The sequence below is a fragment of the Molossus molossus genome, unplaced genomic scaffold, assembly GCF_014108415.1.
Source record: "Molossus molossus isolate mMolMol1 unplaced genomic scaffold, mMolMol1.p scaffold_m16_p_4, whole genome shotgun sequence".
Lineage (NCBI taxonomy): Eukaryota > Metazoa > Chordata > Mammalia > Chiroptera > Molossidae > Molossus > Molossus molossus.
The window spans coordinates 110598080-110611165 of record NW_023425377.1 but is presented as its reverse complement, the minus strand read 5'-3'; the positions used below and the strand labels follow the sequence as shown (position 1 = coordinate 110611165).

General features: G+C 35.9%; 1 protein-coding gene and 1 non-coding gene across 3 annotated transcripts in view; one reads left to right on the top strand and one right to left on the bottom strand.

The window, feature by feature from the left end:
- The window catches only part of OTUD4 (OTU deubiquitinase 4), a 44056-nt gene that overhangs the window by 18953 nt on the left and 12017 nt on the right, over window positions 1–13086 (bottom strand). For both annotated transcript variants that reach the window (XM_036239907.1, XM_036239908.1), the window contains exons 4-9: window positions 8337–8383; window positions 7342–7414; window positions 5529–5610; window positions 3839–3971; window positions 382–439; window positions 32–149 (exon numbers count right to left, since the gene is read on the bottom strand). In XM_036239907.1, the coding sequence (XP_036095800.1) occupies window positions 32–149; window positions 382–439; window positions 3839–3971; window positions 5529–5610; window positions 7342–7414; window positions 8337–8383 (511 nt within the window). The remainder of the gene's footprint in view (window positions 1–31; window positions 150–381; window positions 440–3838; window positions 3972–5528; window positions 5611–7341; window positions 7415–8336; window positions 8384–13086) is intronic.
- LOC118616580 lies at window positions 2998–3101 on the top strand. Its single transcript, XR_004956577.1, has one exon. It is a non-coding gene; the product is annotated as a U6 spliceosomal RNA (small nuclear RNA).

The following is a 13086-nucleotide window of genomic DNA, read 5'->3' as shown; positions in this document are numbered from 1 at the left end:
ATTTATAGGAAATACAAATTTTTAAGCTCACCTTGTTTAGACTTGAGCCAAATTTCATACTCCACATTTCTATAAACTGCTGGATTAAGTGACTTAAGAACCTTTCTAGACAAAGGAAGGCTTGGGGAGTTCCCATTGTTTTTCACGTGCTACACAAACAAAGTCAGGAAGTGTAATCAACACAGACATGTTTAGAAAACTTTTTTGTTTGAGATATAAGAATAAAATCAAAAGAAAACTCCAAAAATTTATAAGCTGCTGAAAAACTTCTTAGTTTTACATGCTCTTGACTCTAATGCAAATGTACAAGAGAAAAAAAATTAAGACTATAATTTCATAAGCTCTTATAATGAAAACTTAAAACCATTAGGAAAAAAATACCTGGTCGCTTGACAAAGCTTTGAATCCATTCATATCATTAGCAGTGCTAGTTTTACTCCTATAAAGGATAAAATAGAACCATAATTAAGAATATAAAATGTACTTGCATGCAATTAATTTATTCTAACCTCACATAAAAATGTGAGAAGTCAGAGTTGTATTCCAAGAAGTCAAAGCTATATTTCAATGAAACCACACAAATTTTAGTAAAGTATCCAAGTATATGAGAGTATGTGTGCACACGTGTGTATAACACATAAAATATACGTCAAAGACATTTATCAGTAATTCTTACTGGCTCAATCATCAAGAAAATAGAAATATGCCCAGCCAGTGTAGCTGAGTGGTTGAGTGTTGACCCATGCACCAAGAGTTCGCCAATTCAATTCCCAGTCAGGGCACATGCTCAGGTTGTGGGCCCAATCCCCAGCGAGGGGCATGCAGGAGGCGGCTAATCGATGTTCTCTCTCATCGATGTTTCTATCTCCCTTTCCCTCTCCCTTTCTCTCTCTCTAAAATCAATAAAGAAAAAATATTTTAAAAAATAAATAAAAATAAAGAAATAAACTGAAATTTGAGTGGGTAGAATGAGTTTATAAAACATTCAATGTGCCCTGGCCAGTTTAGCTCCTGCCCATACCACAAAACAAAACAAAAAAAAACATTCAATGTACCGTTTTTTTTCAGTGGTTAGAGCGTCGGCCTGCGGTCCAGAAAGACCCGGGTTTGGTTCCCGCTAAGGGTATGTACCTCGGTTGCAGTTTGTCCCTGGTCCTGGTTGGGTGGTGCAGGTGGCAACCACTCGATGTGTCCCTTTCATATCGATGTCTCTCTCTCTCTCTCTCTCCCCCCCTCCCACTCTATTGGAACAAAAAATGGAAAAATGTCCTCGGGTGAGGATTAAAAAAAAAAAAATTCAATGTAAAAAATTTCCTTTCAATACATAGATGAGGATCCATTAAACAAAATATTCCACTACAGCACGATGTACAATCTAGTGAGAGTATATGCAAACTATAATCAGTATGCTAAATGCTGGTAAGTGCTACTGGGTGTGAGGAGGTGGGGTTTAGGAAAAAGCGAATGTTGAGTCGTTAAGCTCAAAAAATAAAAAGTGGGATGAGTAAAAAAACGTGTTGAGATGTCTTTCTGAATAAAGAATTTTAAAGGGTGATGAGACAGCAAACAATATGGCCATTTAGTATTCCAGGCAGAGGAAACAGACAGCAAGTAAAAAGACCCAGGGATGGCCAAGAGGCTGGGAGATGAGGTGAGAGGCCAACTATACTCTTCTGTCCTCCACTCCTTAATAAATCAATCTCTAGTCTTCAGGGCAATCTCCAAATCTATATCCTTAAATGCAGCAATCTTTAAGAAACACCAAGTATCTAGTGTCTACATTTAAAAAAGCACCCGTAAGTGCCAGTACTTCAGCAATGACCAATGTAAATATGAAAAAAATCCAGGCACAAGAGTATAATGACATCCTTAGTCTTTCCTCCTTATTACCACACTATGCCTATCTGTTGTGCCATGATTATACAGCATTCTTCCCTAACTGAAGCCTTATCTTCCCTAAGCCAGATATGAAGAAAGAAATCTATGATAATGCAGAAAGTTAACCAGAAAGGCACCCATGTTCCAAGGGCTACAACAGTACAGTATAAAAAGAAAATCAGCATTAAAATGAGCACACCTTCCCTGGTTAACTTTCTCCTATGCTCAAAAACATGTCTTAATCAGACAGGTGCTGGAGAAAAAGAATTTCTATCTGTGCAAAGTCTACTCTAGCGTTAAACTTACAATGGCAGACCCAGATTCTAACCCAACTAAAGCATTTCTTTCTTACAAATGGTGGCCAATCAAATTTTCAAACAGGATCAGAAAATTTTAATTCAAGAAATGCCTGGAATTATAGATAAAGAAATATATATTTAAGTATTTAATAAAGAATTAGATATCCTAAGGCTTAATTTAATTTCTTTCTCTAGTTTCACAGCTAGTAGCTGTAACACCAAGTAGGATACTTTCCTACTTGAGATACAACAACAATAATAGTTGTAGCTTCAATGGGAATGGAATAGGATTGGTTCTTATAAAATATAAACTTCTTAATATTGCCAATAAAAACTAATATATGTTGGACACTATATCTAGGAACTAGGTTATGCACTTTGTATGTTATCTCTTTAATTTTTATCAATTCTGCCCTTTGAGGAAAACTAATACATCCTCATTTTACAGATGCAGAATTGAGGCTTCTTCGTGAATTTAAGTAACGTGCCCCAAGTCTAGTAAGGTGGCAGAAAGCCAGGATTGAAACCAGATATGGATGTACACAGCCCAAACTCTTAACCACTACCCTACACTTCCTGTGTGGAAAAGCAAAATAAGCCTCAGAGACTCGAAGTTAAAAGGCGCTTAGTCACAAACTAAACAGAGGCTGTTCACACACTATGCCCTAACTTGAGATTTTTATTACCTAAAAAGAAAAAGAGGTGGCATTATTTAAGAAAGACAACAATGAAAGTTAAGTCAAGGGAATAAAAATGGCCATTTTTTCAGCACTGGATACGTAAACAATTAACAGGTTAACCTTAAAATTTTACAATACCAGTGCTCGCTTCAGCAGCACATATACTAAAATTGGAACGATACAGAGATTAGCATGGTCCCTGCACAAGGATGACATGCAAATTCGTGAAGTGTTCCATATTTTTGAAACAGCCCAAATGTCCATCAGTAGACGAATAGATAAAAAAGCTGTGGTATATATACACAATGGAGTACTATGCAGTTGTAAGAAAGAAAGATCTCTTATCCTTTGAGACGACATGGAGGGACCTGGAAAGTATCATCCTAAGTGAAACAAGCCAAACAGAGAAAGACAAGTATCATATGACCTCACTTATTTGTGGAATATAATGAATATAACAATCTGAGAAATGGGGTTGTCCCAGAGACGTGGTAGTGGGGTACAAGCTGACAATCCCCAGAAGAGGGGGTGGTGGGGGAAGAGATAAACCACAAAACTTATATGCATGTATGCATGAATAGACATGGACAACAAAGCTGGGGACAGGGCAGGGAGGGAACCAGTGGGGGAAAACGGAGAAACATCTGTAACAAAAATAAATAAATAAAAACAAATCAAAGTAGAAAAAAAAAATTTACAATACCACACATATAGGTAGACCAAATCAATTTCACATATACACATCCCAATTACATAGAAGAGATGCTTATCAACCAAAAGCATCATCTTTCAAAAGAAACAATTCCTTCATAAAAATTAGGTAATATCAGTGGTAGAGAAAAAGAACCTTCCACTGCAGATCACTATATTTGAGGAATACTGTAATACTTCAATGACAGGCAACTCCACGAAGAAACATTTATTGATCTGTTTCTTTGTACGATACTTTAAAGATATTTTAGGATTTAAATTTATTCTTACTTGCAACTGTCATCCTCTGAATCTGATATTTCACTGTTGCTTTCACCAGCTACTTCAGTGGTGTCGAGTCCCATTAAGATTTTACTAACATCGGTTTTAAAAACCTTCTCATATAGCAATTCATAAAGTAGAGCTGCAATTAACAAGAGAAATGTTATACAACCTCAACTAATTTTATGTTTTAAATTTTATGTCTTATTGTCCAAGCTTCTAAAATCCTAACTAGACACTTGCAACATCAATAATACAATTTAATCAGTTACCTAGATAGAGAGCAACCAGGATTTCTGTGTGTAGTTAATCATTACATAAGATAACTGCCATTTTAAAAACAATAACATAAAAATGTATAACAACTATAAAACAAATATGGCAACAGAAGCTAAATATGCATACTGAGCAATTACTACACTCCATATACTGTGCTAAGCCTTTTGCATTACCTTCATATGTAATCCCAGCACAGTGGCATAATTATTCTAATTGACAGATGAGAAAACTGAGGATCAGAGATGCCATACAACGTGCCTAACCCTTGAGAGACTTGGATGGAAAATATTAAGATTGCTAGAAACGGTAACTTTTCATAAGAAACTAAAAAGAAACTTATAAAATGTATTCTCAGCAGCCAAGGAAGAAGTATATTTAGACAACTTTTCTGCTTTAAAACAAAATGAAAATATATATTACCAAATATTCAAAACATGTACAGAGTTCAGGACTCTCATTTGGTTTTATTACACTGATCCTTATGAAAACAAGCGCACTAAGAATTCATCAACATTGAGTTTCCTAAGAGACCTCCTTCTGACAAACCATCTTTCTTCTACTCCTGGTATCATCCAACCCATAGGTAATGAGAAATACAGGAAAGGAGGCTCCATGAGCTATCCTTCCCAAAGCTGACATGCCCAGATTTTGACTAGCTGGGGAAAAAAGGACACAGCCAGGGAAACAGACAGCTAGACTTCCATACCTCAAAACAGATCAATCAATTTAAAAATTTTGCACTACACATTTTCTTTACTGATCACCACTAGCTTAAGAACAGAGGAAAAAGCTGTTACATGCCCAGCACTACTGCTTTGTATGAGTGATGTGCACTTAGCAAAGATGAAGGGAGGAATTAATAGAGCAGTGATTCTCGATTAGGAAGGGAGGAGGAATTGTACCCTCCCAGGAAATATGTGGCAAAATCTGGTGACATTTTTGGTTGTCACAATGGGAGAGAGATCTACACAGTAGGTGCTAGGGGTACTACTAAACATCTTACAATGTACAGAACAGACCCCAAGACAAAGAATTATCTGGCCCAAAATGTCAATAGTGCCAGGTTGAGAAACCCTGCTCTAGAGCCAAATACAATCAAATGTTTGTATTTGCTTGTATTTGCTCAGTCATGTAGATTTTCAAGCCACACACTACCAGCATTAAAAACATATACAAATCCTTATTACTGAATGTAATTACTGCAGGAAAGAAATAACTTTTGTGTTTACAAGTCAAACTCCAGCTACTAGCTCTTTTCTCCTACTGAAACAAGTTTTTAAAACAATATTAGTATTTTTCGTAACCTAAGGTTTTTAGAAATATTTTTATACAACAAAACAGAGTACATTTTCCCTGACTGCATTAAGACTGTGTATCTTAAAAATATAATCTCCTATATAAACACAAAGGTGAAACTTACACTGACACACAGCAGAGCTCTCTTTATACTTTATGGGATAGACAATATCATAATGATTTCCATTTGAAAAACATAGTAATACCTGAAAGGGAAAAATAAAAGACACCTTTCAGCCCTTCGTATATGACATTTACATAGCAACTTACTATCACCAACATCTCTCAATTACTAGTAAATAATTTCTAAACAGTGAGTATTTTAGAAGCCCCAATGTAGTCAACTATGGTACATCCACATGCTGAAATGTTACACAGCCATTAAGTCAAAAGTTCTTAATGACCTGGGGAATGTTTATGGGATAAAACAAAAAACAAATACATTATGTAAAAGCAACATGATTTCAGCTACTTAAAGAACAAGAGTTGAGACTGTAAGAAAATATTCCAAAACTTTATTAATGCTTACTTACCTCTAAGAGGCAAAATAAAAAGTAAATTGTTTCTGCTTCTTTACAGTTAAGTACAGTTAACCCCTAAACAATGTGGGGATTAGAGGTGGCAACCCCTGTGCAAACATCCAAATATAATTTCTGAACCCCCCAAACTTCACAGTCCTCCATAGGCATCTGCAGGGATTGGTTCCAGCACACACAACCCCATACCAAATCCATGAGGACAAAGTCCCTGACATAAAATGGTGCATAACAATGCACACGGTCAGCCCTCCACATCTCAGATTCCCAACCTCCAACCTCGAATCAAAAATACTGTTTTCAATCTGCGGATGACTGAATCCGTGAATTTGATACCCTGAGACTCGGAAGACAGGCAGTATATTTACTCAAAAAAAATCCATGCACAAGTGGACCCACGTAGTTCAAACTCATGGTGTTCAAGAGTAAACTGTACTTTTTAAATAGTCAATAACTTATACAAAGAGAAAAGCACAGATTTTATTTAGATTACATCATATTCCAATAAATGTACTGGAAAAGGCCAGATACAGAGTCAAGCACCCTGGAAACCCCTAAGTCCTTATAAAGGTAGTATTTCACTCATTTCCAAGATGGTGACAAAGACACTTCAACTTGGCCTGAATGACACCAAAACAACTAGTTAAAATAAAGTTTTCTTACAATGAATCAGCTGGGTTTTTTTTCCCCTAGATTTTATACAATTTTTCAGTTGTTTCCACTTTGAACAGATAATAATACCTTAGCCAGCAAATTATCTTTATAATGCAAAATATAGCACAATTACCAAAGTATTTCTGGATGCAATGGCAGAACCTATTTTCACAAGTTTTTTTTTTTACTATTTAATATTTATATTGACACAAAAAAGTAATATTCTAGTTAATCATATACAGTAGTATCTCAGTTTTTTTCCTTTAGTGAAATGTTATAAGGTTCAACATGATGATTTGTGGGGAGAAAACAAATACAAAATATGACTCAATGATGATTAACAGGAAGTATACTATATTAGCTCAGTATCTAATCTTCATGCACAAATATTTCCAAATATCCACTTTAAAATTATAGCTTAGGCCCTGGCCAGTTCGGCTTAGTGGTTAGAGCACTGGGCCCAAGGACCAAAGGGTCACAAATTCGATTCCCGGTCAAGGGCATGTACCTGGGTTGCAGGTTCAATCTCCGACACAACCAATCAATACATCTATCTCACATCTCCCTCTTTCTCCCCCTCTCCTTCCCACTCTATCTAAAAAAAAAAAAAAAAAAGGGAAAAATATCCTCGAGTGAGGATTAACAAAAAAAATTAAAATAAAATAAAATTATAGCTTAGGAGGTCAAGGTGGCAACTGAGTAGTTCTTTTACTTAAATCTTCTAGAAACACTGAAAAAAACTCTTACCTTTTCAGGAAAATTATTTTCAGTTACTTGTGAAGGAGAAACATTTGGTTCCCGATAAATTACAAAATCTTTCCTGAAAATAACATTTAGAAATTACTTCTGATGGAATATATCTCATAAATTAAGATTTATCATTCATCAAGAGCCTAGGCAATGGTCTAGGCACTGAAGATATAGAAGTAAACATAAACAGTAATGAAATAACCAAGTTGTAGAATACCTATATAAAAGCAAAAAAATAAAAGTTTAGCCCTGGCCAGTGTTGCTCAATGGTTAGAGCATTAGACCATGCACCAAAGGGTCTCGGGTTTGATTCCTGGTCAAGGGCAAGGACCTGGGTTGCAGATTCAATCCCTGCCCTGGTTGGAATGTGTGCAGGAGGCAACCAATCAATGTGTCTTTCTCATATAGATGTTTCTCTGTGTTTCTCTCTCTCTTCTCCCCCTCCCTCCCTCCCTTCCACTCTCTAAAAATCAATGGAAAAAATATCCTCAGGTGAGGATTAACAAAATTAAATAGAAATTAAATTTCAAATATAACTTGTATATGTGTGACTTCGGACATAATTCTAAAAGGAGACCTCAAAACCATAGAAATTGTGAAGAGGCAATGTATAAAGACATTTTGAAAAGAAAATATAAAGCATTCACCTGCTACTCTATTAGGTAAAAATGGTAAAAACTGATATGGTATTTGGCTGTTCTAGTGGCCATTCAACATTACAGCCTTGAGAAAGTAGGAAATAATTTCTCTACAGGGTTAGTAAATGACAGTCTATAGGCCTGGAAAATTTTTCTATAGTCCTTTCCAAAAATATTTTGAGAATGAAAATCTCTTAATGTTGACATATCTAAATGTCAGAATCTAATTTATACCCCCCCCCAAAAAAAAGAGATGCTTCACAACCAAGGCATAAAAATGCTATTTTAACAATTTTAGTATAATGTAATATATTAATTTTCCACTAACTTTATTTTTGTTATTACAGTGGTTACCTGTACATAAGAGAAAGGGCACTTATTTCCACCTGTCCAACCCATTCCTGTTAAAGGAAAAAAAAAGTGGCATAAGTGTCTCATACTTTTTACAATATACCCCTAAAGCAGCAATTTTCAACCAGTGTGCTGCGGGAGGCATACTGGTATGCCGCAAGAATTTTTAAAACATGCAATATCTGACTATTTAGTCAGGGGCACTGACCTCTTTTCCCTTAGATTGTCAAATAAAAAAAATGACAACAGCCTGAACACAATAATAGCTGTCCAGTTTAATGAATCAAAATCATACCTACATTTTTTTTCTCAGATTGGCAAAAGTATTTTTTTGGTGTGCCACAGAATCTGAATAGTTTATATGCGTCATGAGATGGAAAAGGTTGAAAACTGCTGCTCTAAACACTATCTTCATACATACCGTTATACAATATAACTAATAAGACAGAAAGCTCATTATTAGTATATTTTACAATTATTAAAATATTTAAAAAACAGGCTATAATATATACTAAAAAGCAGCCCAAGTCTCTGTTACAAAAATCCTTAGTAACAGGGTGAAATGACAGGTCCTACTGGTATGGTAAGACTAAGAAGTGTTATCCCTAAATTGAGAACTTGTTGAATGCAAGGGCTCTGGTCCTCTAACCTAGCACCCAGGACAGAGCTTTGGCACATGGTATGTGCCCAGAACATGTGATGTTGAATAGAAGCAGAACTCAGGAAATCAGAAAGGTTCAAAAAGGGCAGATCTCTTATCTTCAGGGTGATTGAAGATAGAGAGAACAGTCTCTCGGCAATTGTTTTGAAATGTGGAAGAGATTCTACAATCCTAAAGAAGTCACTTTAGGTTTTAAGCCTTTTAGAAGGAAATGGTCAGTATATATAAAAATTTTACAGTACATCCATAAAGTTTTTGACAAATCTATCCTACAGAAATGTTTCATATGTCCACAAGCATATAAACAAGGATGTTCACTGTAGCTATTTGTAATAGTTTAATTTTTTTTATAAGGCCCCAAGATTCCACTAACAGATGAGGAATAATTAAATAGTAGTGTATACGTTTCTTCCATACTATATATGGAACATGTAATCATTAAAAAGAATAACGAATACTCATATGAACTGGCCTGGGAAAAAAATAACTCAGACTAGTTGAAAAAGTAAGTCATAACAAAAGAATCTTGTATAAAACAAACAAAAAGGTATGTGTAATACATATGTATACATTCCTACAGAGGACTGGAGGATGCATCCCAACTGACTGTGGAGATAAGGGAAAAGGAAGGATTTTTTCACTCTTCATTTTCTATTAAATCCTTTACTATAAGAATGTATTCTATAATACTGGTGAAATTAGTAAAGACTTAATACCAAACAATCACTAAAAATAATGAACTATGGTAAATGAATGCTGCCACCTTTTCCTTGAAAGAAAAGAAATTTGAGATAAGGAAAAGATTTTATACAATGATCTCAGACAAGGACAATCTTTTCCCCAGCAACGTTTCATTTTCATAGTTCTTAAAAGTTGGCTCAAGTTTTCAAAATGAAATGGGTACCACACATATTAAAATAGATTTCTTAAAATAGGCCTCTACCTAACAACCATGGCTTCTCATCAACTGCTACAAGCGACACCCTTCTCGTGTAAACGAAATCTCACTGAAACCAATCTGCTTACATCACACACACAAGCTACATCTAATGCAAAATGTGTTACATCACTTTAAAAAACAAAAAATTATTCTACTAATGTCAACAAAATATTACCTTTCAAATAATATACCATTTTATAAGTATTTAATCTTCAGAATAAATTCTGCAACAGTCTGGTTAAGTAAACAACGGCTATCACTGTATTTTCTTGTCTTCTCTAACCAGGGTCAATTTTAAATTATAAAAATAAAATGTTCTACCATTGTCTTCCACCTTAAGGCTATAATTTTATTTACTCAGCACCTTTTATGATGTTTGATATACTTCCTTACTGCAGGTAAGAGGAAAGTATTATGCACATTATTTTTTAACTAATGAAATATATATTTAATTGTTTAAATGTTCTCAGTCATCAAAAGCAAATTTCTGTTCCTCAAAAGATACTATTAAGAAAATGAAGCCCTGGCCGGTTTGGCTCAGCGGTTAGAGCATCGACCTGTGGTCCAGAGAGACCCGGGTTCAGTTACCGCTAAGGGCACGTACCTCAGATGCAGTTTGTCCCTGGCCCTGGTTGGGTCATGCGGGTGGCAGCCACTCCATGTGTCCCTTTCACATCGATGTTTCTTTCTCTCTCTCTCTCCCTCTCACTCTATCTGAACAAAAAATACAAAAGTATCCTCAGGTGAGGATAAAAAATAAAATAAAATGTTCTTAAAAAAAGAAAAAGAAAAGCAAGATACAAATTGGAAGAAAATATTTACAAAATATATATCCGATAGAGAATTTATATTTAGTATAAAGAACTCTTATAACTCTATAAAACATAAAAAATGAGCAAATATATGAAGACATTTACCAATGAAGATAAGCGGATGGCAATAAGCACATGAAAAGAAGCTCAACGTCATCGGAGAAAAGCTAGTTAAAAACACAAAGAGATAGCACTGCACAACCACTAAAACGTAAGCTACAGTTTAAAAGGCTAATAATACTGAGTGTTGATGAAGATGTAGAGCAATCGGAATTCTCATATATTGCTAATGAAAAAGAAAAACAGCATAGCCACATTGGAAAATAGTTTGGCAGTTTCTTATTTAAGCTAAGCATACATTTACCATATGGCCCACTAATTTCACGCTAAGGTGTTAATCAAAGAGAAAAACAAACATACATACATCCACATAGAGACTTATAAGCAAATGTTCTTAGCATCTTTACTCATAACAACCCAAAACTGGAGAGAACCCAAATAACCATCAACTGGGAAATATACAACCAAATTGTGGGACATCCATATAATGAATGACCACTCAGCAATAAACTAAAACTAATACACACAACACAGATGAATCTGTTTCCATTATGCTAGGTGAAAGAGGCTAGACATAAGATTACAAACTGTATCATTCCATTTCTATAAGTCTAGTAAAAACAAAACTTAGAAATCAGATCAGTGATTGCCCAGGGGGTAGAAGAAAATGAAGTGCAAAAGAGCACAAGGAACTTTTTGGAGTCATGAAAATGTTTGTGTTGGTGGTTACACAATGTATATAATTTGTCAAATCTCATCAAATTATACACTTAAAACTGATGAATTATATGTCAATTTTACCTCATTAAAGCTGACAAAAATATATTCTTGCAGAAAGTTTGAGAAATTTTTTAAATGCTCCACTGGTATTTTAAGTAAAAGAAAATTGATGCTTTCTCTGAGAATTGGATGAAGCAATGAAGCTTATCCAACTGTATTTTTTTTCATTTCATGTGTCTCATGTATCGAGGAGAAACAAATGAAGACATAAATATTTGTTGCTAATAGCAAAACAGCCTGGCCAGTGTGGCTCAATGGCTGAACAGTCGACCCATGCACAAAGAGGTCACCAGTTCAATTCTAGGTCAGGGCACAACCTGATCCCCAGTGGTGGGCATGCAGGAGGCGACCAACTGATGTTCTCTCTCATCGATGTTTCTATCTCTCGCTCCCTCTCTCTGTAAAAGGCAATAAGGAAAAAAAATTTTTTTTAAAACAACAACAAAGAACAGACCGTTAATTCAGAAGGTACCTAAAACATCTAGAGAAGCTTGATCAGACTGGAGGAGACAGGTCATAAGAATTAAAGATCTGGCCATCCAGCCCTGGCCGGTTTGGCTCAGCGGTTGGAACGCCGGCCTGCGGACCAAAAAATCCCGGGTTCAGTTTCCGCTAGGGGCACATACCAATAAAAAAAAAAAAAAAAGATCTGGCCATCCAGAACCCTGGAAAGAAGGCACCTGTCCTGTGCTCAAAACCACAGCAACTTTCTTTCCATCCTTCCCCTCCCAGACTCCCAAATCAGTCTCAGTTTAGTTCACACTACCTCATTCCCTACCTGTCCCCTTCTCTCCAGTCCCATTATGTCTTTCCTTTCTCAAGACTCTCAAAGCTCAACATCCTGAACTGCTGCACAAAGATTACTATAAAATAACATGGTGGGGCTTTATCTGATTAAAAAATAAATGTTGCCCAGCCAGTGTGGCTCAGTGGTTGAGCATCAATCGACCCATACACCCAGAGGTCGCCAGTTCGATTCCCGGTCACGGCATATGCCCAGGTTGTGGGCCAAATCCCCAGCGGGGAGCATGCAAAAGGTGGCCAATCGATGTTCTCTGTCATCGATGTTTCTCTCTCTCTCCCTGTTCCTTCCTCTCTAAAAATCAATAAAGAAAAAAATATTTATAAATAAATGTTTTCACCCTCGGCAGTTTGGCTTAACAGTTATCAGCCTGAGGACTGAAGGGTTGCCAGGCTAGAACCCAACCCAACCAGGGTCATGTGGAAGGCAGCCAATTGACGTGTCTCTCTTGCACTGATGTTTCCCTCTCTCCCCCCATCCTCCCACCCTTCCACACTCGGGGGGGGGGGGGGGAAATCAATGGAAAAATATCCTCAGGTGAGGATTAACAAAAAAAAAAAAGTTGTTTTTGTCATTTCCTTTATTTTCCATAAAGAGAGTAAAAATCACTAGTACCACATACACAATTTGCTTACAAACTCTTGTTTAGGTTATAGTTTTCTTAAATCAAGTGAAAGAATCTTTATATCTGTTCACAT